This window comes from Lissotriton vulgaris, chromosome 9 (genome assembly GCF_964263255.1).
Source record: "Lissotriton vulgaris chromosome 9, aLisVul1.2, whole genome shotgun sequence".
NCBI classification, from domain to species: Eukaryota; Metazoa; Chordata; class Amphibia; order Caudata; family Salamandridae; genus Lissotriton; species Lissotriton vulgaris.
The window spans coordinates 326,038,496-326,065,409 of NC_141697.1; the positions used below are offsets into that span (position 1 = coordinate 326,038,496).

Genomic DNA, 26,914 nt, shown 5'->3' on the forward strand with positions numbered 1-26,914 from the left:
GATGCCTCCAACTGCAGATTTCCGTATCACTTTACGAGACGATGTGACGCTGTATGTCACTTATCCTCAGCACAGACTTAACGCCCTGCTACGGGAATATGGGGTTTTTGGCAGACTATCAGGCATAACTATAAATTGGAGCAAATCACAGCTTTTTCCACTAACCCCTGCGGTGTCCGTATTCCCCTTAGATTATCCTATTGAATGGTGCCACTCCGACCTTAAGTACCTGGGGATCCGGGTCTCGAGAGACAGGGAGGAGACAGTGCGGTTGAATCATGGTACAGCCATGATGAAACTGAAGGACACCATCACATGCTGGAACGTGTTATCTTTGTCAATGGCAGGAAGAGTCTCGCTTATTAAAATGGTCATATTACCTCGGTTTCTGTACTTCTTCCTTAATATACCTTAACACCCAGGAGCTTTTGGCGATCTAGAAATGAAAGTACTTGCCCATTTTGCATGGATTTTTCAACTCATATTCCAAGTGACATAATTAACCCTTATTTTATCTGCATGCATAGCCATGTCAAGTGAGCTGTGCCAAGTGTAATGATGTGTCTATCAGGTAAGGAATCTAGTCTAATATTAAAGTCCACTCCGCAAAGAAGTGGCCACTTGTAGAGGTTGTTTGTCTAGCTGTCGGTACTTCAAAAAAAGCTGGCAAATCTACATTCGGTCCATATATGTTCACAAGTGTAAGTGCCTTTCCCTGCAGCCTCCCCAGTGCTATTAAGTAGTGACCTTCCAGGTCAGCTATCACCTCAGTTAATATGAAGGGTGTTCCTTTTTTAATCAACATAGCACCCTCTCTGACATATTAGGAATACGATGCAAAACAGCAATATGCTTCCCATTTCTTTGTGAATCAGTGTTCCGTCTGGCAAGTGAGGTGGGTCTCCTGAATAAGGGCAATATATACCTTATGGCGATCTAGAAATGAAAGTACCCGCTCATTTTGCATGGATTTTTCAATCCACTCATATTCCAAGTGACATAATTAACCCTTATTTTATCTGCATGCATAGTCATGTCTCTGTAGCTGTAAGCAAGTCTGAACTGTATAACTCAGTTGTGAGCTGCTTATCAATTTTAATACCCACATTTTAAAAACCTATTGTAAGCACTTTTAATTAACTTCAAAACATATCTATTGTCATCTGCCTCCCCATCATGCTCCCACCAAGACCCTCAATCGACCCACATTACATCATTCACCACAATCAAATCCCAATTTATCAGTAACATACCAAGTAAAGTAATGGGTCGTGAATTCACCAGTAACTCACTCTCAGATGGACTATGATACATTATTGATCTGGAAGCCCAAGTGTAACATATTTGCTCAATCTTGATCCCATTTCTCACCTCACAATATCTGATTCCATGTCTACGCTTCTTTATCTGAAGTATATAGAAGGAAGCCGTAATAGGTGCTTAAAATGAAATCAAACTAAATTCAGCATCTTGTCCTGTTGTAAGGTTGAACTGTCCTTTCAGCTAATCTGCATCATGTTCTGTGCTTCTATCAGCGTGTGGCAAACGCCAGGAGAGCATCCAGGTGCCATATTGGTTTAAGCTTTTTAGCACACTCAGAAGCTCTTTGTGGGTCTAGGAAAAATATGTGTTTTTTCCCACTGGAATCTCAGCCACACAGGTTATACAGTTATTAATGTTTTTCTTTACTGCTGTGAAGCCGCGGCATACCTCTTGTACAGTTTGCGTGAAGTTGGATGATCAAGTTACCTTCAGAAATGCTGTTTTCTGGGGATTCTCTAACTGCAGATTCTCACCTTTTGATTATTCCCCAGGTGTCAGACTGGATCTGGAAATTTTCACACAGTACTCCTACGGACGAGTAAGTAATGTCATGTGGCTCCATGCAAACATCGTTCCACTCCGAAAGTGAAGGGTGGAGCAGCATATTAGATGCCTCCCAGCTGCTGATGTCAGTTCCTTTCTTTCCATTCCCCCAGACGCGGATTCCATGTCTTTCACAAGACAACATTCTCAAAATTTTACCTCACTACATGTGTTGCAAGGACAATGTCACCCCCTAAAATCACAGAGTTCAAACTGTGTAGGGAATGTTGCAAGGAAATGCCTACGACAGATACCAACCAACCATGGGACCACAGCCTGCTCTTAAAAAACGCTGTAAAAAACATTCCCTAAGGTACCCCTTCCCATTTACGAATGGGTTACCACCTACTTTAAGTAGGTGGTAAAATGCGAATGTTTTGCGACTGTATTTCGGTCCCAAAATATTCCTACATAACAATTTGATTCAATATTAGGAAGGGATGCCCTAAACAACCTGCTTAATAAAAGCAAATTGCAAACCCATTTTGTGATTCTGTAACAGGTTCCCGAATTGAAAAATTGGGTTTGCTACATCGGAAAAGCATATTTTGCGTTGAATTCGCAGAATCGGTCCGTTTGTGAAGGCAAAAATGCTTGATGCATGATACCCAAAGGCACAACTGCCTCAAACGCTTAGCAATAAAGGAAAGGTATGCACATAAATAAATAATAAATCATAAAGTATAAATAAATAAATACATGCAAATGCGAATCACTCCACACAATTAGATGCAACTTTTCACAAGCCAACCAGAGATTGGTGCTTGAAGAGTGCTTCTCTTTAGAAAATATTGATGAAGTATTTTTGAGAATGTGCTTACGCTATTTTAAAGTATATGCTAAGTGCAGTTAAGAAATTAAAAAATGAGAGTTTTTAGAAAACTGCTGTTTTAACATATTCTGCAGAGAGTGCGGTTTTATTTCTACATGGCAGCCAAGATTTCATGGAGCTTTCCTCAGGCTCTTTCCTGTGAGCGATTTTCGAAACTCTTAGCTGCGCTTTCCGCCAGAGCCATTTACGGTTGCTTAGTGACAGAGCTTTATAGATTACACTCATGTTGAACAAATGAGAAAATGATGACTATTTCTGCTAGAGAGGTAGGGAACAGTTATGAGATGTGCAGCTCTAGTGCACACGCTTCTTTGTTATATACATTTGTGTTAAGGTAAAGCACTCAAAAGATCATTTGTGTGACCTTTTCACAAATAAACTATTCATTGCGCTCCCAATGTCGACAAAAAGTGCAACACCAGCCCATCCTCCCTTAAAAATGTTGCACATCATTGACAGTGAAAACATCCCGTTATTCCCCGTAAATGGATTCAGATCATATCGAGGGGAGGATGGTTATTTAGGGCAACGATTCACTGCGGTTGTCCTAGTGATATTCTTAAAATAGACCGGAGACGGCTGGTGAACTTTGAAACTGGTGGGGTTGAAGTGGCGACCATGAATCGCACTACACTAGATTTTGCATTTCACAGCACAATATTTCAGCAAATCGGTTGAATATGAATTAGTCTTGTAGGTAGCTCCGAAGTAAATTGGATTAATTCCATGATAACCGTGTCGTCCTATGCAACAAGTCTCCTGGGCACCGCTATCCTGTTTATCAAAGATTCCTGGGGAATTTGTCCTCAATTTTTTCAAACCTGGATGGTTGACAGCACTTTGTCCTATCTCATGGTCAAGCACTGAAACACACTGCCAATTATCTTGTACTCCCCCCCCCCCCCCCCCCCCCCCCCCAACGATTCAACGTGCTCTTAAAATCTGTCTCTTTCCTTTATCCTCATTTTAGCTTTAATATTGTGACTTGGGTTTGGACATCCTGACATCTGCCTAAATGTTCAAATTGAAGTATACAAAAAGACGATGGGCAGAACGCATGAATTAATCACAGCCACTAGCAATTACTTGGGGTCGCATCCCAGTGCACAATCATTTTGCACACCATGCCACCTCAGTTTGACCTAGCCATATGCAAATTAGGCTTGACCCTGCTCCAGTGGGAACAGTCCAGACTGAACTACCAGGCCAGCTTCTACTGGAATTTCCTCTGCTCATGCCCAACTCTGGCAAAAAACACTTACAAGGACAGTGTGAAGCAAATTGCATCTGGCCTGTTCAGGGAGCCTTGCATGACGTGGAACACTGTACAAAAGCCGGCCACTGACTCACTGGGTGAGCCGGCCCAAGAGCAACTGAGAGTACATTAAAAACATGGTTCAACTACATGAACCTGGAGACACTGCGTTGGATGTAGGTAAGACAGCCATCTAGCAGGGCTTATAAGTCCTAAGGCAGGGTGCATTATATCTCCTGCATAATCAGATATAACCCTGCAATATCCATGTTGAATCTTGGAAGTTGTAAGTGAACAGGGAAGCCATAGGGAGTACATGGGCTCGACACTCAACATTATGATTCCCCAGCTCTATGATGGCTTCACTGTATTATGGGAAGTTTGGTACCAAACATCTCATCTTAATAAACCTGCACTAATTCCAGTATCAGATTTCTTAATAATTGCACACAGAGGACCCGTTAGAGGGGTTCCCTGAAACCGACCAACCCTTGGTGCGGTCACCGACTGGTCTAAGCCAGCCTGTCACCACCGGACAAAGTTCTGGCCTCATTCAGGGGTGGATAACAATACCTGTCCTGGGCAGAAGTGTTCACACTTACCCCAGTCAGGAAGAGCCATCTGTGGTGGAAAGCTTCAAAGGACTTGCCACCTTTGAAACGTGACCCCAGCCTCTCCTGATAGAAAGAGCAGGATCCCCCTCCTGTCCTCAACCCCTTTTGGCAGGGAAATAGGACAATGATGGGAGGTGTACCCCTCTCTACCAACTCCACCCCTCAGGTGCTGGAGGCGAGGTAAAGTAACTTTTTCAATGCCCACCATCTTGAAGATGATGGGACTTCTCCAATCAGGGCTATGTCCCCCTCCCACAGCAGTTGGACATAATAGTGGGTGTAGACACCCTAGTTAAGGAGCGCATTAGCAACTACCTGGCACTCCCTTCTAAACGCCCCTAAATTTTGTATTTAGATGGCATTCCCAGACTCTGAAAGTAGTATCCATGGACACAAGAAGACCAATGAAGAACTGCTGTTGGACTGAGAACTGCAGACTCCCTGGTGGACTTTGGGCACAAACTCCTGCCTGCAGCTACCTAACTCGACAATGGGCATCCTCCAGCTCATCTCATCATTGTGTGGCCTCCACAAACTCCGGAAAGTCTTCAGTATTTTAGAAATCTCCAGAGAAACGCCCTTGAGATAGAGGTACTTTTTCCCTTGCAGAACCAGACGTCCAAAACAGTGAAGTCTGGCCTGCCGCTGTCCAGCTCCCTGACCCGACCGGCGTCTCAGAGTGCCAGCCAAAGGTACATTGGCTCTGGAGGTTCAAATCTACAGTGAGACAACACCTAACGAGGGACATCAGGAATCCAGAAAACCACTTCAGTAGTGGCCCAGCAGCTCCAGAATCGTCGTTCCAACGAGCCTGCAATGACCGCGAGTTGCTTCTTTGCATGCCATTGCCCAGTTGCACATCTTAACTGCACCCAGCCCGCCAGGGACATCTTCAAACCAGCTGTGCTCCAGTGGCCCTTGCGACCTCTAGCCTTTCTTGAGAGCCCTCGCACTTGCCTGCAAGTCCCCCTTTGCTTTTGCAGGTGGCCCCCTGTCCCTGTAGCGTACCAGCTAGAAGGTCCCCATTTTACTTGCTCCAGGTGAAATCTAGAAAGCTCCCAAGAACTTGGAACTTTGGACCTTGGCCCCCAAACCTTCCGATTCTAAAAGGTGAACCACTAAAGTAACTGCATTGCATTGATTTCCCAATTGCCTTTCTCCTTCCATAAGAAATGTATTGTGTGTAAATGCGCACAACTGATTAATCCATTTGCTGTGATTTTCTTCTATTGCAAAAAGTACTTATCTTGTACCCAAAGTTCTTGGTCTGAATATTTATATAAAAAGTACTATTTTTCTAATTCTGTCTCGACTTCATTAATTGGGTGAGTGTGTAATTTATTGCTTCTGTGAGTACAACAAATGCTTAGCACTACCCTCTGATAAGCCTTACTGCTCGCCCACACTACCACAAAACTCAAAACTCGAGTGTTGGAATTATGTTCTTTTGCCTCAGTAAGCCAATAAGGGTCTGCCTGACATCTCTGCACAGTGTACCCCTATTGTGATGCACTATATAAAGAAGTGGGTTTCCTACATACACCCTCAACATACATTGTTTAAAAAGTGCACAGTCAACATATGGCAGCAACTGTAATTTTTGACTTGGAGCAGCAGCAGTAAATACATACAGATTTTACACAATTTTCTTACCGGACTGATCGGTCATCACTTCCAGTCATGGCCAGTGGCTTATTCGGGTGCACGGCTAGGGCCCACAGCTCCCCTTCACAGTGCCCCTGCATAATTAGAAAAGGTTTGTTGCGCTCATGCACCACAATCTCAAAGATTTCGCTATCTTGTGTGCCAACAAGAATGTGGTCTCCTCGCCAGCAAACGCTCCTCACAGATAAACCTATTAAAACACAAGAAAATGAACACACGTATAAGCGACAGAAAACAAGATTTACCAGCATTCAGCAAAGCAATGTACATGAAGACAAAATCTCGAAATGTAGAAAAACCTTTATGCTTTGACTAAAAAGCACTAGGAAATGTTACAGCAGCGCGGTTGGTCTTAAACCTTCCACGAAGGTCTCCATCTGCCCCATGCCTGAAGAGCCTTCACTGGCTCCCGGTTAAAAAGCGAATCCTCTTTAAAACACTATGTCTGGTCCATAAACATATGTATGGAAAGGGCCCAAAATATTGGTCCCATAAGCTCACATGGTATGCACCCAGAAGACAACTAAGATCCAGTGCAGAGTCCCTGCTTACTCCTCTTAGAACACAAACCTCCAGAAATGGTGGTCGGACTTTTTCCTTTCTTGCCCCCACCTTCTGGAATAAAATGCCCCTTAATCTGCGTGCTACTTCAGAACACAGTTGCTTCCGTAAGAAGCTGAAGACATGGCTTTTTGCAAACTAAGCCGTCCACTTCTCGTCAGAGCCATCTGCAAGCGCCATGAGACTCTTTGGATGTGATATGTGCGCGTTACAAATGCCTTTGACTTGACTTGATATTTTTCTACTACCAAAACATTAGACTTAGTATTTTACAGAACACATATATGGAGACTTAGGGAGTTAGGGCCAACAACCGATGACATGAAACATCTCTTGGGATACCCTGCAAAACAGCATTCTGGAGGAAATTTCTGGAATCGACCCGGGGTTTGTGAGCATTGGTTTGTGTGCAAATGGTGGGTCCCCTGGGCAACAGCAACGACCAAGGTGGGGCTGCAAGACCGGGACACAGGACTCTTCAGAGGATGGCAACCTTACCCAAGATGGTGGCCGACTGCAGCTGAAGGAACATGAATGCTGGGCAGCCCAGATGAGGACGAGGTGAACAGCTGAGGCTCTGCATGGACAAAGAACTGGATATATCACAGCAAGGTGGTGAGTAGAGTGGAAAGTCACTGCTGGCCCAGCTTCTCCATGTTGTATGAGGGCGTCGGGCTAGCACTGCCGAACAGGGGCCTGTGGACTGCCAGCGCTAGTGCTCGAGACTGGCTGGCTTTGCAAAATATCCCAGATCTGATATTGGGGTTACAAATGCAGGATACCACACACACATAAGGGATCCCTACTGGAAAACCACAGGTGGGACTCCTATGACGCTCACTCACTAATATAATGTGTCTGCAGCCAGTGACCTGTACTTTCTGAATCTCTGCAGAGCCCTTATGATTGGCAGGACTGGGGTCAGGCCCAAGGACTGAATGCTGACATTTTCACATTCATTTAATGGAAGTATTGTGTGGCACTGTAGGACGTGTGTACTAAAAGCAGCAGGTTGTCAGCGGCCACCTGCAAACTCAGACATGAACTAGCCATCACTCGGCTCCTCATCAAGCACTGCTGCTGATAACTGAAACAGCAGTGAAAATCTACCCCCCACTCAATGGAAAAAAAAAGAATACTACAGCCAAGGAACAAAACCAGGGACATAAAACAGAATCCTATAAACGAAACCCTGAAATGTAGGTGGCAGAGTTGCTACTGAAGCAAATTTTGGACCTCACTTATAGGGTCCACCTTCTTGAGGACTGGGAAGAGGACTCAGACAGCTGGTCTAACAGGAATAATATTCAGGAAGTGGGCATGCCCTAGAACATATTGCTTAATTGAAGAGGCAATTCGATAGACTTCATGGAGAGGATGCAGGCAAGCTCTGTAACTCCTCAATTCCATGCCTCTCCTCTATACCGGTGGTGGTCTAACTGTTGTACTACCATGACCGAGACAATATCTTGAAGAAAGCAAGAGAAGCCGACCACTTCATTATTTACAACAGCAAGGACAAGATTTCCCCAGTGGACAACCCAGTAGTGCAGGGCTAAAGAACATTAGATCCATTGATTCTTCGATATAGGATGACCTACTAGGGGAGATAGGGAAATTGGCTCACGTGTGTAGAAGCTAAATTAAACGGATTATAGGGCGTACCAAGCAGGGCTCAAACCGAAAGTGATAAAAAAGAAAAACGTTTAGCGTAGTACACGAGGCCCTAGCAGAAAGGTCCACCCATCACAAGCATTTGGATGATGCTAGTAAAAACTCAAGGTGAAATCAACCTGGTGTTCTCTATTATTTTCTCCTTTAACTAGCACCAGAATGGGTCGGTGACAGAGTAATGGAAGACTACACTGGACAAGCAGTACTGAACTAATTGCCACCATATGTCAACACAAACTCAGAGGCAACAATAATACAGGCAGACATTAAATCGGTGATGAAGGCCGTGGCAGGAGTGAAACTCCTGGGTCCAATTGCCTCCCAAGAGAATTCTATTTTACCTGCATATTCTTGCATCAAAACTGTCTGAAATATGTGTGTTGGTTGATCACAGGGGAGCCCTGTCACGTATAACCAATGAGGCCATCATGGTGTCTTTCTAGAAATCCAGAAGAGATATGACAAATAAAGCATAGTAGCATCCTCTAGGGATGCTAAATGTGGATTATAAAATTCTAATTGAAGTAGTAGTGAACAGGCTCCTTTCACACCTCCCCTTCGTTTTACAATCGGTTTGGAGCGGATTCACACAAGTATGGAACAGTACAAAAAAAATAAGGAATTTCTGATGTGTTTTACAGCACAGATGCACTTTCGTCAAAAATGCTGCAGTCACAGTAATTGTCATAGAAAAAGCTTTTCACAAACTGAACTGAAAATGAATTCTGACAGTATTACAGCCGATGGGCCCAGACCCCACTTTTGTGATGCGGATTGAACAGTTCTATTCCAACCTCCCTTCCAAAGTCTGCGCTAGACAGGTAACCTCGCAGCAACACACAAATATGAAGTGAGACTAGACAGGTTTGCCCCTTGCCAGCTCTGACTTTTTCATTAACAATAGAGCCACTTGCGTACATGCTATGCCATACAGGCAGGCAGAGAGGCATCAATTAAGGGAGGGACATATAGGAAATATCCGTCTACACTAATGATCTGTTGCTATCTCTGACACACGTACACAGTTGGGTGCATTAGACAATGGCAACTTAGATCCGTTAAGCAAATTCTTTGCAAAGAATAGTAACTCAGTGAATTCTTGTCTATATCCGATCCATCCAGAAATGATAGAAAAGATATGTTGCCTATATTCTGCAAGGCCATTGGATGGGATCTGGTCGATATTTAGAGGTTCTGATAAACCTTACTCATGGAAATGTTACTGGACCTCATGGGCAACATCACATTCTGTAATTGCCATGTTGGTGATGAGAATAGCTTTACCAAAAATGACTGCCCTCCCACACTTACTATACTACTTTACTTGATATCGACCCATAAGGTTTTCCTGTGAGCTTGATAGCATGCTTATGGAAATTGGCACAGATGGGTACAAGTTCTCTCACCCTTGAGGCGGAAGCCGGGGGTTCTCTGCGCTCCCTTACGCACTGTACAATTTGCATGGTGATTGGGTGCTATTTGAGCACAAAAAACACTCGTTTTTAAATTTGTGTAATTATTTTAAATTGGAGCTTTTTTAACAGCCCCCACCTGGAGCGAGACTCACATCGCCCCAGAGCCCCCTTTCGTGTCCGGCAGCGCCACTGTTGCCAGGCGCCAGGCACTACTCGATAATCTTCAGGCGCCATCTTGGCCTGGGGAAGGATCGCGGGACAGATCTCCGCCCCTCCACCCTCCTCCCACTCGATTGGATGGATATAAACAGACCACCTTCCCGTCCGCGCAGCGGGCGGGCGCAGCGGGCGCGCCGGCGGCGCGCCAAAGGCGCGCCAAAGGCGGGCCCGTCTGCGCCCGTCCGCGCCGGGACCGGGCCTAGGGCCACAATCCCTGCCCCTTTTCTCTCCTATACCCGCAATGCGCTGTTGGAGCTCTGTCCATCTTACGCGCCGCTTTGCACCAAACTCGATTTATCAGTCATGCAGTTGGTATCACACACGCAATGCTCACATTGTAACGTTTCCCCTGTGTTTTATAATCCAACTCTGTATGCTAAATCTGTAAGTAATGAGGCCGATACCCATGTCTCCATGGCTCTCATTAATGCGCGCTCCCTGAGCAAACACTGCCAGGATATAGCTGATCTTATCAGCAACTTTCATTTAGATGTGCTTTATATAACAGAGACATGGTCTGATGAAGCATCTGCCCCCGATTATGTCATAGCAGTCCCTTCAGGCTACAGTGCATATCGGCAGGACAGGCCCATAGGAAAAGGTGGTGGTATAGCTATTATAGCGAGAGACCAATTTGAAGTCCGTTGCTCGCCGATTCCCTCGACCTCATGCGAAGCCATGCACTTCAATATAAAACTGTCCCCTTCCTATAACTTTAAGGGTATATTACTTTATAGACCCCCGGGGACAAGATCGGCGTTCCTCACAAATCTTACTAATATGACCGAGTCCATAGCTACAGAAGAATCCACTACGATTTTGGGAGATTTTAATTTCCATCTGGAGCTCCTTGGTGACAGGGATACTTCAGCCCTGCTATCAGACCTAGATATAATGGAACTCAGACAATTGGTCTCGACCCCCACCCATCAGGCAGGCCACACGCTGGATGGAATTTTTACAAACGTGGAAGGACTGTGTATCACCTCAGTTCTCCCTATGATTTGGACAGACCATTCAGTCATCTTTAGTAGACTTACAATTAAAGGTTCACAGAGAAAAAAAGGGGTCCCAGTGAAAAAGGGTACGTTTAAAGCTTGGAAGGACATCAACCCCAATGACTTAACGTTGCTTCTTAATTCCACAATCCCAGAACTATCCTCTGATCCTAACACCGCTACTAATCAATTTCAAAAGTGGTTGGGTGAAGCTACGACCCAGCTGGCACCCACTAAATCACTTTCTAAGAACAGAAATGCGCCTAAAGCTCAGTGGTATACAACAGAACTAAAAACTCAAAAACAGTTAACCAGGAACAGGGAAAGACACTGGCGAAGAACGTATGACAGTGAAAACAAGGAAAATTATAAAAAAGCCCTTGCCACTTACAAAGCTATGATAATAGCTGCTAAGAAAGACTTTTTCACACGCCAGATAGAAACTGCGAAAAATTCCAGTAAACAACTATTTGATATTGCTAAAACCCTTGCTGGAGACTTACCGGATCTCAATCCTCTCCCTTCACAAGCTTTATGTGATGCATTATCAGAGTTTTTTTATGCAAAGGTTAATGACATCTACCAAGCCTTCAGCTCAGACCAGACCAGCAGTAATGCCACAACCTCTATTACTATTCCCAAAAATTCCATGACTTGTTTTAGTCCCCTCACCACTGATCAAATTAAGAGTATAGTCAAAACGATCAAAGCTGGCTCTGCTCTGGACCCATGCCCGACTTCTGTGCTCGCTACGGTACCGGACACAGTCATTCCCATCATCACTGCTGTCTGTAATACAGTATTGACATCTGGAATTTACCCTGATCGATTAAAAAACACGTTGATTAAACCCCTGCTCAAAAAACCTGGCGCAGATAAAGGCGAATTAAAAAACTATCGCCCTATAGCAAGCCTCCCTTTCTTAGCCAAGGTTCTAGAAAAGGCGATGAATCAGCAGCTATCATCCTACATAGAAAAACATAATTTTCTGGATGACACACAGTTCGGTTTCCGTAAAAACCATGGCACAGAAACCGCTCTCATAAAAGCAGCTGATGACATAAGAGTCATCCGCGATCAAGGAGGAACTGCCTTGTTGGTTCTCTTGGATCTCTCGGCGGCTTTCGACACGGTCGACCACAAGATCTTGGTCGACCGTGTCGAGAGGATGGGCATTCAGCTCACTGCTAGGGACTTACTCGCCTCCTTTCTAGCCAATAGAACCCAGGCGGTTACACTGGGCCCCTTCCAGTCAGCTGAGTTGTCGTTACCGTGCGGGGTTCCCCAAGGCTCATCCCTAAGTCCGACACTATTTAATATATATGTGTCGGACCTTGCTAATGTCATCAAAGCACATGGGATGGGCCTTACCTCATACGCTGACGACACCCAGCTGGTGCTGGCAATAAAGGGTGATGGACAGAGGGTTGCAGAGAGATTTAAAACCGGGATGATCACCATCGGTGAGTGGATGGCAAGGAATTGCTTGAAGCTTAATTCCGATAAAACGGAGGTGGTTATCTTTGGCAATCTTTCACCAGCCTGGTCTGCCGATTGGTGGCCATCGGCTTTAGGCACACCTCCCTCTCCTGCGGTTAAAGTCAGAAACCTAGGTGTTACTTTTGATGACCAGCTGAACTTCATGGCCCATGCTAATAAGGTGGCAGCCAACGCCCACTTCAAACTTAGAACGGTAAGAAAAATCATACCGTATCTACCAGACTCAGCAGCCAAAACGCTAGTCACCTCTCTAGTCTTGACATCACTAGATTATTGCAACGGTCTGCTGCTCAATGCTCAGAGCAGAGTTATTAAAAAACTACAGACCGTGCAGAATGCGGCCGCTCGCGTATTATCAAAAAGACCCAAATTTGCACCTATCTCAGACACTCTGAAAAATTACCATTGGCTGTCCATTCACAACAGGGTGAAATTCAAAGCTCTATGCACAGTCTACAAGACATTACAGGATCAAGGACCTCGTTTCCTTAAAAATCAATTGATACTCTACAACCCATCGAGAACCCTCCGATCCACCTCACTCAACCAACTATTGGTGCAACGTAGCCGAACAGCTTCTTGGGGTGATCGCCGCTTCTCAATTGCGGCCCCTAGACTCTGGAACACCCTTCCAATCCACATAAAAACATGCCCTTCGCTCCTTCAGTTTAGAAAAAAACTGAAAACGTGGCTATTTAACCAGTAATTTACATCTCCGCACTTCCTGATCAGGGTGAGACAACATTTGCATTTCTAGCGCCGAGACGCCTACGGGTATTTGCAAGCGCTTTACAAATATCATAAATAAATACAGAGTAGCAAGCAACAAAGTGAAACTACCCTTGTGACCGGTGGGTTAGGCCCTATGCAGTGGCACTATTTCAATGGGCTGCAAAATGGCTTGGGGAGTCAATGGACGGTGGAATCAGAATCCAGGCAGGTAGACTCTAGCTGGTTGAAAATGGAGGCTCTTATAGAATTGACAGACTTGATGAGATACTCGTTGAAATTGCTAAAGACCCTTAGATGTTGCTGGACTTGCCTCTTGGCGGGGACTCACTCAGCTAAACTTATTCCCTGGGCATTCCCTGATAGGAGCTCATAGGGCATTCTTGACTGGACATCTGACACTCTGGGAAGAAGCAGTTCTCAAGCTGGTGGCTGATTTGTACGATCAATTGCTTCAAGACTTGGTATATAATTTGGTCTTCCGAGTAATCAATTCCTAACCAACATTTACATAAGAGGGACACTAAAAGGAACCTAGACAGAAGGGGTGGCAGGGCATACCACACATACAAGACTTAAATGATTATTTATGTTGGGATACAGGAAAAAAACAGCACCCATTTTCTACACAGTCATATTGAATGTGTTAAATGCACTCTGGCTGAATTGCACAAGAAGTGAACAACTGATCTGGGCAAGGAAATCGATGAACAAGACTTAATATTGTTAGCAAACGGGATCACAAAGGTTTCTAAAAATGACTGCTTTACATTTTTTGATTTCAACTTCATACATATAACACATCTTACACCATAGAAGATAAATAAATGCTACCCAGGGACAAATGTGCTATGGCCAGATGTAGAGCTTAAGAAGGTAGGTTTATATCATAAGTATGGGAAGGTTCTGTGCTAACCGGATACTGGAAAGATGTCACAAGAACTTTGTCAGAGATAATGGAAACACTTTATGGACCCAGTACTGTTTCTAGCCACGCAGTGAGTAATAAATACATGGAAGCCTACAGTGGAACCACATTCCTCAAATTAGAGCCTCTTGATGTGGGCCACTCTGGAGGGCATAGTGCTACGGATGGAGGTTCAACGATCAGAAAGCCAGATAAAGTCGGTTCATGAAAGGAGATCATAAAAGTCTTAACAAACCCAGAGAAATAAGATAGCAAAGAGTACGCATGGGCAAACGCCAGGGGTGCGCATACTGGGTGATTGGTACTTCTCCCAGGACACACAAGCAACGCATTTGAAAATGCTGCCCACCCACCCATCTGAATGTATGGCATCTGAACAGTGTTAAGTGCGGCTTACTGCAGATCCGGATGGCAGACAATTGCCCGCTGGAGAACTTAGCAAAAAGAGTTGACATAGCACATTAATATGTGCATGTGCATTGTTTGCACAGGTGGGGCTTGAAAGAAGACCAGCAAGGACAAGCCAACAGACAGATTTGAATTGAGATTCATAAAGAGCAACAATTACCCTAAGGCATCAAGGTGCTAGAGACCAGCCGTCCATACACAGGAAATAGAAAGCGACAGAAACTCCAGCTAGATGCTAGACGGCGAAAAGCCAGGTTTTAAGAGCTTTTCTGAAGGGGAGCAGAAGGGGGATAGATCTGAGAGCAAGGGGTAGGGAATTCCAGAGCTTGCTTGCTGCCACTGAGAATACTCTATCCCCCCACTTCATCTTCCTGGTACAACCAGTTGCATTTGAAGCAAAGAACGCAAGTGTCTGCTGGGAGAGTGCCACTTGAGCATAGTCTTCAACCTTGATGGGTAGGAAGCATGCAGCGATTTATGAACCATACAAAGTGATTTGAAGCTAATGCGTTGTTCAATGGGAAGCCATTGCAGGAACTCCAGTCTCTTCCTGGCAGAGTGCTTCCTGGGTATGTCCAGAATGATTCTAGCCAATACGTTCTGCAGTACCTGGAGTTTGTACTGCATGCTTTTATTGGCGGCCAGGTATAATACATTACAGTTATCAAGTCTGGATATTACCAAGGCGAGTACTACCTGTATCCGAGCTGGTCGTTGGATAAAAGGGCAGATTTTTCTTTACTTCCTTATAAGCCAGGAGTATGTCGAGATTGTACGGTTAATTTGGATATTAAAGCCAAGTTTAATATCCATTAGAACTCCAAGGTTCTTAGCCTTTTTGCTCGGGGTAGGACAGCATCCTAAGGAGTGAGGCCAGCAGCTACTATTCCACTTGGATGACCCTGATATAAATATCATCACTTCGGTTTTATCCCCATTAAGTTAAAAAAAGTTAGCAGACATCCATTCTGCCACTTTGGTCATGCATCAAAGAACATTTTCTGACAATGAGCAAGGCCCTTTAGGGATAGTGACCATGATCTGTGTATCATCTGCATATGAAACCACCTTCAATCCAAATGAGTGGATCACAGTTGCTAGGGGTGCCACATACAGATCGAAAAAAGTAGGGCTCTGAGATGATCCCTGCGGAACTCCACATGGTAGAATATAGGAGTCTGAGTGAAAGGATTTTAAATTCAACCTTTAGGATCTCCTTGTCGGAAATGAGGACAGGAGGGAGAGTACTTGAAGTGAAATACCAAGACTACAATACAAAAAATACTACAAAAATACTACAAAATACTACAAAAGAATACAAGCAGAGTAGGTGAAATAGTGTCAAATGCTGCTGACAAATCCAAGAGAATCAGCACCACCCCCTGCCCTTCATCCACCGTACTTCTGATGTAGTCAGTCGCTGATATTAAAGCAGTTTCTGTTCCATGATGCCTCCTAAATCCAAACTGAGAATTATTGAGCCATGATTGTTCTGCATTTTCCATGAGCTGCTTGTTAAGATGTTAGCTTGGCAGGAAGCAAGGAAATGGGACAGTAGTTCTTACAGTCCCTAGGATCTATGTTAGACTTTTTCAGGAGTGGTCTAATAATGGCCGGTTTCCAAATTTGGGGATAGATTCCAGATCGAGTGATGTTATTCATTAACGTACAGAGGGGTTCTGCTATGGTGTCAGCAACCATATGGAGAATTGCAGGTGGACACGCCTCCATGGGAGAAACTGCATGCTTTGGCATAAGGCATTGTACAAGAAGGAGTAGCATGAGATCTGAGAATATTTGAGAGACCTCTATTCTTGCTACAGGGCTCCAGAGGTACACCCTCGATAGGACTGCTAACCACCGGTGTTATAATGGGCATTTCAGGGTGTGGATGAAAGCCGGTGTATATATCCGTGATTTTTGTTTGAAAGAAGATAGCCAGTTAATTGCAGAATGCTTGTGATATTTCTGGTTATGCTATGGGTTGGGAGGATGAAAGCTGTTGTACCAGCTTTAATCACTCTTTTGTGGATGTTGAGTTTTCAATTAAGTGTGCACAGTACATGGATTTTTCTTCAACTAATGCGCATTTATATTCCTTAACACTGGCTTTATCTAACGTTCTATCCAGCTCTTCTTAGGTTAGTCTCCAAGCTCGCTCAGTGCGACAACTAAGTTTGTCGTTATACCAGGGAGCCGAGGGGTGGCATTTTTTCTGGGTATGTGATTTCAGGGATGCCAATATGTTAACTGCAGATTCTAGCCATGTCTGAAAAGCCTCAGCCCGAAGATTAGAATCCTCTTGAATTGTACAGGGAATATTTTAAGGTGTTGAATACGGTGGAGGCTAAGATACCTTTCCAGCTTCTAAATTTATTAGGACAGTTAGGGGATCTCTGATCCACACTGATCGCTGGAGGGGGGAAGTGAAACAGTACTGCATTATAGTCCGACCAACAAATGGGTATCGTATGTTGGAAGGTAATACGTAAATCAATGGAGAAAAGTCCATCCAGTGTATGTCCTGCTTTGTGAGTCAGGCTGTTGCTAGATGGGCTAGACCAATACTAACAAGCATCTATGTGAGAGTATTGGAGTCTAAGTCGTCCCTCTTTTCTAAATAAAAATTAAAGTCCCCTAAGATTGTTAGAGAATTCTCTGCTATAACTGGCTTTAGAGGAGGCTTAAGTTCTTGCAGAAAAGGCACCCTCGGTCCAGAGGGTCTGTAAATCAGTAACCCTCCAAAAGTACAGGTTGCTGAGAGAATGAGCGTGAAGTTAGTAGCCTCACACGTGTGTGCATTCAGGTCTGACTCAATAATACATTTATATTGAGATTTAAAAACAATAGCTAGCTCACCCCCTATGCAACCCATCCTATCTACCCTTTGGATAGAATAATTATTCGGGATAGCATCAATTAGGTCGGGTCCTGAGGCTGCATTCGCCCAGGTTTCAGTTATGAAGACCCAGTCACGTTCTAAGTCCTCAATTAGTGTCGCAAACTCAATTCTGTGTTTGATAAGAGAGCGCTAATTAAGCAGCAACGCCTTGAATCCCTATGTTTAACCTGAGGTGGTACCAGTGAATTTCTGAGTTTTCCCTTTCTATGAGCAGCCGATGTGTTTGCACAGAGGGGGATGGAGTAACTGCATACCATGCAAGCTTTACTTAGATGATCCCGCCCACTCTACGATGGAAACATAGCACATACACATTGATACGCTTGGGATATCTCCTACAGTGAAGGCCAAACTAGAAGACTGGAGAGAGTTCGAAAAGTTGTTCGGTTACGGTGTTTTTTTCCTTATTCTAGGCTACACCTGGTATTCTGAGATTGTTTTTGTGGGGATGTGATGGGGTGGGACGCACTCTTTGCAACCCATTTTCTAGACCCAAACCTCTTAATGCCTACCATCGAAATGCTGCACGTTGCCCCTCAACCGCCCTTTTGGATACCTGTCAAGCACAGCACCCCGAGGCACAGGCATGATTTTTGAAGAGTACGTCAATCTGTAAAACCCTTTTCTTCTACCAGGATAGGACAAGGAGAGGGACATTTACAATGGAATACTGTAACACTGTATTGGTTTCTCTACTACGATATTTTTAAATCAAATGTTACTATTTTGTGGATGAAATCCAAAAACAAGTTTTATCTCTAGACCTAGAACTCAATACAAGTCCTACTGTTTTGACCTCTGTTGGTCATCTTATGCTGCCTACCTTTAGTGCCCTTTTGTGTTAGATCTTCCCAATCCTCACTATTGCCGAGATTATTCAAACATCATAATCCTATAATTGGTCGCACCGACAGAAGTTGACCATACAATCACAAAGGTATGCCAGGTTACTTACACGTATGCAAAAGAAGAAATACCTATCGCATAGGCACAGTCTAAGAAGGGCAGATTTTTATCAGTGCCCATCAGCTGTGCCCCAGCACTCACGCCCTGACATTGTATTCTGACAGAAAGCACAGAGCGTCCAAGAAAGGGGCACACTGCTAGCTACAAAAGATATTAAAAACAAAAAAGTTTAGGTGTTGACAAACCCCCCAAAACGGCTCAGAACCTATGTCAGCAATCGCTCCACGTAGGTAATGGTTTGGTCACTTCAGAAGCCGCAATGTGACCCTGTGATAGCCGCAGAATCATGCACGAGAAGCTAATGACAGCCTGGCACAACAAGCCAGGGATTGGCTATGTAAGAAGCGAGTCTACTATCATCATTAAAGCGGAAATGCATGCTGTACAAAGATATTTTATATATACTGTGTTAGGGCTGCGATTACTTGTACGTGGTGTGAGGCCAACTGATGTCTTATCAATAAAATAATCTAAAATTATACCACTAATAAAATATTAAAGTATAAAAAAGTATAACATGTTTTACATGCATAAAATATAAAATAAAGCATAAAATAAAATCCTGACTAAATTACGTTATGCCATTCCACATCAAATACCCAATGATACTGAACGCATGCCTGTACTGTTATCACAACCAAAGCAGATTTGCTTCTAGATGTCCGTAAACAAAATCATTTACAATTAATTACTGAAGAGTTCTAATTTCTGATTTCTTTTTGCAGAAATTGTGCCATTAACTGGCAGTTTGTTATTCCAATTTGCATTCCAAACAATGACTGACCACCAAGAGGTTGGCCCTCATTTCGAATTGTGCGGGCACAAACTGCCCAAGTTCATAACCCACCTGAACCTGCGAAAGGAGAATAACCAAACACATTGGTGTTTGTTCTATGGTTTAGCAGGCATTTGCCTCGTGTAAGGCCAAAGGTGTTGGTATGTTTTTGCTGGTGACATTACAATTCACATCTTGAGCAGATTATAATGTGGTAAACACTGGACTGTAAAACTGAACAAGCATTGGCAAAGCAAATACGTCTCACCTATGCAAGAGCTATTGGCTTTGCCAATGTGTTTATGAGTTTTAGCCATTTTGAACACCAGTGTGGCTGCTGTTCAGCATGGCTATAAGTTGTTAGTATACAGGAGAGTGGCGTGGAGTGGCGTATAATGGAGTAGAGTGGTGTGGAGAATAGTGGAGTGGCGTACAGTGGAGTGGAGGGTTGAGGAGATGCACAGAGTTGAGTGTTGTGGAGTGTCATAAGGTTGCGTATCGTACATTAGACTAGAGTGTCATGAAGTAGAGTGGAGTGTTGTAGAGTTTAGGGAGTGTTGTAGAGTAGAGTGTTGTAGAGTAGGGTGTTGCAGAGTAGAGTGTTGCAGAGTAGAGTGTTGCAGAGTAGAGTGTTGCATAGTAGAGTGTCGTAGTGTAGAGTAGAGTGTCGTAGAGTAGATTGGTGTAGCGTGTTGGGGTGTAGAATGGAATGGTGTAAAGTTAAGTGGAGGGGCATAGAGTGGAGGAGAGTGGAGTCCATAGCGTGTTGTAGAGTGGCATAGAGTGGAGAATGTAAAGTGGAGTAGTGGAGCAGAGTGGAATAGTGCGTCGGAGTTGAGTGGAGTAGTGTGTCGGAGTAGTGTGTCAGAGTAGAGTGGAGGAGTGTGTCGTAGGGTAGAGTAGAGTAGAGTAGACTGGAGTGGCATAAATTAGCTCAGATAAAACTGAGTAGAGTGTCGTAGAGCTGCATAAAGTGGAGAACAGTGCCAGAGTGGACGGGTGTAGAGACGAGTGTCGTAGAGTGGAGTGGCATAAAGTGGAGTAGAATGGTGTAGAGTGGAGAGGCATTGAATGGAGCAGAGGGCTGTAGAGGCATACAGTGTATACAAAAAAAACTAAACATAGCAACGGGCAGACTGGTTGTTTGCAGAATATCATTGTTTTAAACTTCCAATACAGTTGCCCAGTAAAAGCAAGGTGTTGGCCATTTTAGCAGCAGAAAAACAATGATACACTGCAAAGCCAAGATGGCCGCTCAGTAAACGTCGCACTGCGGGGCCATCTGCGAATGCCTAAGTTTAAGGTGACAGACAGAAGAGGGCTGGTCTAAAGTCCACCTATGTAGGTATATGTATATAGATCATTTATTTCAGGGGCCTCACAGACAACTACACCTGCCAGGCTGTCTTAAGAGGGTCTAGCATGAATTATCACGGTGCAAATCTTCTACCCTCGAGGTTTGTCAAAGCAAGTAACTAACACCAAAATCCTTGCATACTACAGTAAGCTGCGATACTCAAAGAAACAAAACACCTGTAAACAGGCATTAACACAGTGTGACATCAATTCACCAATATAGACCTGTGGTTCTAACGTATGATTTTCACTATAAATCAGTCAGGCCTAATGGCTTTGTAGTGTTTTTGTCATGCTAAACAGATCTGACCTATAGCATCTGACATAACATTTCCCAATCAATCAATCAGGCCTGTACCTTTTATAAATGGATCATCAACATATCCATCTCAGGTCTACTATATTGATCAATATTTCCTAGGCTAGCAGTAATCAACAAGTATGCAGTCATAAAATTAGAAATATGCACACAAGTAGGATTCACAAAACAATATATACCTGCTTTTAAGAGGGTCTACAGAGGATTCTCACAGTTCAAATCTTCTACTCCTAGAGTTTTGCCACAAAAACTATGAAGGGTTGAGTGCGCTACTGAGACGTAGGCGCATCCCTGCTGTCGGGCACACTTATATGGTTCGTTGTGAGGGAACACAACTGATTCCACAAAAGCTCAATAAAGAGTTTCAAAGTGTCAAGTTGTTGTATTTATTTTGAAGTTTTCAATTTGAAGTTTATACATTCTTCATGTCAATCATCAAACAATAAATTCTGTTGACATAATTAAAGTGGATTGGAAATGCTCCAATGCATTTCGGACTCGGAGAGTCCTTTCTCAAGGAGCGCTGCAACAAAGAACAAAATATAACTCAAATCAATGATTGTACCAAAAAATACAATTGAATCATCCTACAAGGTTAGCATTGGTGTGTGGGTAAAACAACCGCATGCGTCCACATAAACAATTAACCTTCAATAGTGTCACAGGCAGTGTCCATGTGTTATATGTGCGATCATGGGTGGAAAAATTAATAAAGGCGATCGTGGGTACAAAAATTAGTGAAGGAAAGGGTGATGGTTGGTGGTGAAAAAAAGGAAAAACGGCATGCCGTCGGTGCATACGGAGGCGGAGAGTGATGGGGTATTTTGGGAGAATCAATGAACCAACTGCTCGTGCAAGTCGAGACTTCCGTAATGGTCTTCAGGTCAATGTTTGCATGACACTGCAAAAAAATAACAAAAAAGGACCGTTCAGTATTGGGGAGTCGGTGGGGAAATGCCAGGACGGGTGGCCGGGGTTTTATAACAGGACTCACTTAGAAAACGCGTGAAGCGTGTCGGCAGGGTCTGTGTTCGGATTCCGAGAACTCCGCGAAGTTCTCGGAATCCGAACACAGACCCTGCCGACACGCTTCACGCGTTTTCTAAGTAAGTCCTGTTATAAAACCCCGGCCACCTGTCCTGGGATTTCCCCACCGACTCCCCAATACTGAACGGTCCTTTTTTGTTATTTTTTTGCAGTGTCATGCAAACATTGACCTGAAGACCATTACGGAAGTCTCGACTTGCACGAGCAGTTGGTTCATTGATTCTCCCAAAATACCCCATCACTCTCCGCCTCCGTATGCACCGACGGCATGCCGTTTTTCCTTTTTTTCACCACCAACCATCACCCTTTCCTTCACTAATTTTTGTACCCACGATCGCCTTTATTAATTTTTCCACCCATGATCGCACATATAACACATGGACACTGTCTGTGACACTATTGAAGGTTAATTGTTTATGTGGACGCATGCGGTTGTTTTACCCACGCACCAATGCTAACCTTGTAGGATGATTCAATTGTATTTTTTGGTACAGTCATTGATTTGAGTTATATTTTGTTCTTTGTTGCAGCGCTCCTTGAGAAAGGACTCTCCGAGTCCGAAATGCATTGGAGCATTTCCAATCCACTTTAATTATGTCGACAGAATTCATTGTTTGATGATTGACATGAAGAATGTATAAACTTCAAATTGAAAACTTCAAAATAAATACAACAACTTGACACTTTGAAACTCTTTATTGAGCTTTTGTGGAATCAGTTGTGTTCCCCTCACAACGAACCATATAAGTGTGCCCGACAGCAGGGATGCGCCTACGTCTCAGTAGCGCACTCAACCCTTCAGCCATTTGGACACATTAGGACAGTTGTGTCACCTGCAGGAGCACCTTCACTCCTTCCAAACAACACCAAATTGAACTTAACCATTGTTCAAACATACGCAGTGCGCTGTGCCCACTCCTCTTTTCTGAAGCCACAAAAACTATGAAATCTATGAAAATCCATGTAATAGAATACATGTCTATAGGCTTTAACATAGTGCGTTGACACTCCACCCTTACTTAACATACCTATTGGCTATAACATATTTTTTTCATAATAAATATGTCAGACCTACTTGCTACTTATGATGAATAAATCAGCCCCATGTGGTCTGACTTAATTTTCACAAATGATTCTAAGCAGGCCTATAACCTTTATCACTGGTTTGTCACAATTATTAACTCAGGCCTACTATATTGAGCATAAGCTTTCTCAAAAGGAAGCTATGAGACAAACAGTCAGTAAACTACAAATACATATAGAAATAGTTGGCAAAACAACTTAAAACTCCTCTTAAGACGGTTTATCGAACAGGGTAACCAACATTAAACCCATTGCTTACTTAATCAATCTGTGAGATTCCATGTAACAAAATACCTGTCTGCAGGGTTTAACACAGTGTAATGACAATCCACCCTTAAAGGCCTATTCGTTTTAACATATGCTTTTCACCAAAAATAGGCCAGGACTTCTGCCTTTGTCATAATGTTTCATAATAAACAGTTCAGGCACAAAGCCTTGATCAATGTCTTGTCACCATAGCCAACTCAGTCCTGCTGTGTTGGGCATATGCCTTTGCACAAGGGCAAAACAAACACTCTCTTTCGGGAGAAGAACACAACCTTGCCCAACCAACATCTGTACTCAAGGGAATCAACATTTGGGCGAATGCATGGACCCTCGCAGTAGTGCTTCTTAAAAGAATTTGTTTCATCACATAAGGAAACACAAGAGCTGCACTATCAATCCAGACCAAAAAACGGATCCGAGTATACCCCAGCTGCTCGTACATAATAAATCACGATTACACTGCACTGCTGCATCTCAAGGGAAATTAAACAAATATTGTTAGGTATTTTAATGGACACAGATGGCTGTGCTCGGATGATTACGCCATAGCTTCTAGTCAACACGGTTGCAGGCCTGTAAAAATGTCAGCCTGCTGTATCTCTTGCGCTGGCTAAAGATTTTCAGTAAAGACACAGAAGCCATTTCACAACAAAATTCGGAAAGCTATGCATCATAGGCTCTTGCTTATGCTAGCCCCCTATGCTGGTATGCGCAAATTGTTGCCTGCAGTGCAGATAATTTGTATATTAGAAAAGTTACTGGTTGTGCTCTTTTCCCTCAATAAAGGAAGCATTTGTCCTTGTCAATAACTATTTCCTCTAGAAATAAAGTAAATTTGGGAATTTTCACATTCAATTTGACCAGTTACTCAAACATTGTTATAGCAATAAGGTTGGTTGTGAAAAAAAGAACTCTTGGAAGAATGATGAATACTTACATAAATATTTTCCGACCTTCACAATGGCTACCCATGCCCCTCCTTTGGTAAGGCATCTTCTCATCCCTAGACATAAACGTAGGACAGCAAAACAATTCCCATACTGGAGGTTTTTCAGCCGTAGTAAGTTGCATTTGCAAGTGTGCTGGTATATCCTCCATTAGGCCTCAAGTCCCAAACTATCTGTGCATCTCTATTGTCACTGCCATTTTTAGGTCTTGCTTAAAACAGAGCATGCCCTTTCTGCTGCAAGATATATTATCTTACAGTGGGTTTAGAGCCCGCCCACTGCTTACCATTGTCATTTTCATTTGCTTGCTTTTATTAATTAGTTTTGTGTGCTTTCCTTCCTCTTCCCATGTTTGTACCATCCCTGGAGCATGGACACATTATTAAGTCCTTCCACTGCTTGCTTTTTCAGTAACTACATTCTACTTTTAAGTACTCCATGACAGTTCGTAGGTTTTCCCTCTGTCTCTCATGTGCGCTTCTCTCCCCCCTCCACTATACTCAGTATTCCTCTCGCTTGCCCATGTGCTTCTGCCTCATCACCTGCGTTGCATTTTCTTCTGTGTCCCTCCCCCTACCAGCTCCACATTGCTCTCTTTCACCTATTTGATCCCCCACCTGTGCCTCTATGTTGCTTCTGCCCCGTCCATCGTGTTTTTTCTGCCCCCTCCCTCAGCTGTACCCCCTGTTTTACTTCCGAAATCTCTTGTGCTTCCCCACACCTGCTTTAAAAAATATGCTGGTGTTTGTTCTGCCACCCGTCCCCTACATTTCTTCTGCTCCCTTACTCCCTGCCCCCCACATTCAAGAAAAAGAATGCGGTCTTACTTTTTTTCTTTGTAGTTACTGACCCAATTCAGTACGGTAACTAAAAAGAAAAAAAAAGTCTGCAACATTTTGCAGGCACACGTGTAGTAGAGTAGACACACCTACCAAATGACGCAGCCGGCCACTTCAAACTTTTTTTTTACATTCTTGTTCCATACAGCGCAGCACTGAGAATGCTCTGTTGCATGGCTAAAACCATTGGCAAGGCCACCAGGTCCCAAAGGCGAGACCAAGACTGGTTTCTTTAACCCTGAAGTTCCCCTGCATTCTCCCCATTTTCACAGAGATTGTAGAACCTTCATCAAAAGGAACCACACATTGTGCAAATCTAGTGCTTTTTAGGAATACCATAGACATTCCCTGAATTTGGAAAGTCCCTGTAGGAAATTGGGTAACTGGTTGGGGGGGGGGGGGTTGTTTCAAACCCTATTTAAGCAGCAACCATAATCTCTCATGGTGAAACACAAGCGAATCCCAAATTAATCTGTGCCTAACCCTCTGATAGCTTGCCACAAAGCAGTCAGGTTTAACTCAGAGGCTATGTGTACAGTATTTATGCAGAACTTGGAACAGTAATCAAGAGAAAACATAACACAAGAAAAATCCCACACCAATCTAGAAAAATAGAGTAAAATTTAATAAACTATTTGAGACCAAAGAGACAAAGATCCAATTAGAGGAACCGGAGATATGCAATTTCAAAGTAAAAATAGTGCCTATAAGCACAAAGCGCCAACTGTGGTTATCTGGTCGCACCATCAGTGACAAAGTCACAAGTTGAAGCCAACCACAATGGAGTATGGGCCAGATACAAGGGCCAAGTTAGGCCCGCTGAACAAAAAGTACCCTAAATCCTGGTTGCAGAGCTTTGCCAGATCCAGCATCAAGGATGCATCACATAGCAGTAGTTCCAAGGTAGCAGGGGGGCTGTGATGAGAAGTCCTGCACCATCTTTGAGGATGCTGTCGATGAGGGCCTTGCGAAACTAAATCCTGCATTGTAGATGCATCACGCTTTGATGGTTCCGAAGGCGCTGCAATGCAAATTTGTGCGTCATCGTCACTCTGTTTTGGTTCTGAAGTGGAGAGGTGGCGTCCTGCGTCTGTTCTGCCAACAGGATCACAGCTGGGCTGACAGAGCAACTTCAGGCCCACATCCTTTAGGCCACCAGGGGTGGCACCACTTGGGGGGGTAGGACTCACAGCAGACAGAGGCCAGGTGCTGGGATCAAGGTGATTGGAGCATTTTTGTCCCTGAGACTCTGAAAAGGAGCCTAGACAACTAGTCCTTGGAGTCACTCAGACACAGGTCTAAACCGTTCACTCAAACAGCAGGGCTCCAGACTAGAAGTCCTTCTTGCAGAGCAGCAGTGCAGTCCTTCGGAGTCTTCTACAGGTCCAGAGGTGTGCCAAAGAGTTGGGTATGAGGGTCCATTATTTATACCTGGTGCCCACTTTGAAGTAGGAGAAGGTTCTTGAAGTTTCCACCCCCAGGAGTGCTTGGCATTTCCTGTCTCCCTGCCCTGGCCCTGCTTGTCTGGGAACTCAAAAGACTAGTGTCAAACTCTTTGCGAGTGTGCTCAGACAGATAGTTTGTGATGTGCAAGTGTGTTAGGTGACAGCCCCTCCCATCAAGTGAGAGATGGTGTATCCTGACAACTCCTAGTCCCCCTTTGTCTCACTGTCTGGGAGCAATAAATAAAGACCAACCGCCAGCTACACCTAGTCATGTGATGCAGGCTACAGGCACCAAATTGTAAGG

General features: G+C 43.9%; 1 protein-coding gene across 1 annotated transcript in view; it reads right to left on the reverse strand.

Moving 5' to 3' along the window:
- EML5 (EMAP like 5) overlaps positions 1-26,914 on the reverse strand; it is a 1,453,541-nt gene that overhangs the window by 877,663 nt on the left and 548,964 nt on the right. The window contains exon 7 of the mRNA XM_086936634.1: positions 6,221-6,422. Within this exon, the coding sequence (XP_086792760.1) occupies positions 6,221-6,422 (202 nt within the window). The remainder of the gene's footprint in view (positions 1-6,220; positions 6,423-26,914) is intronic.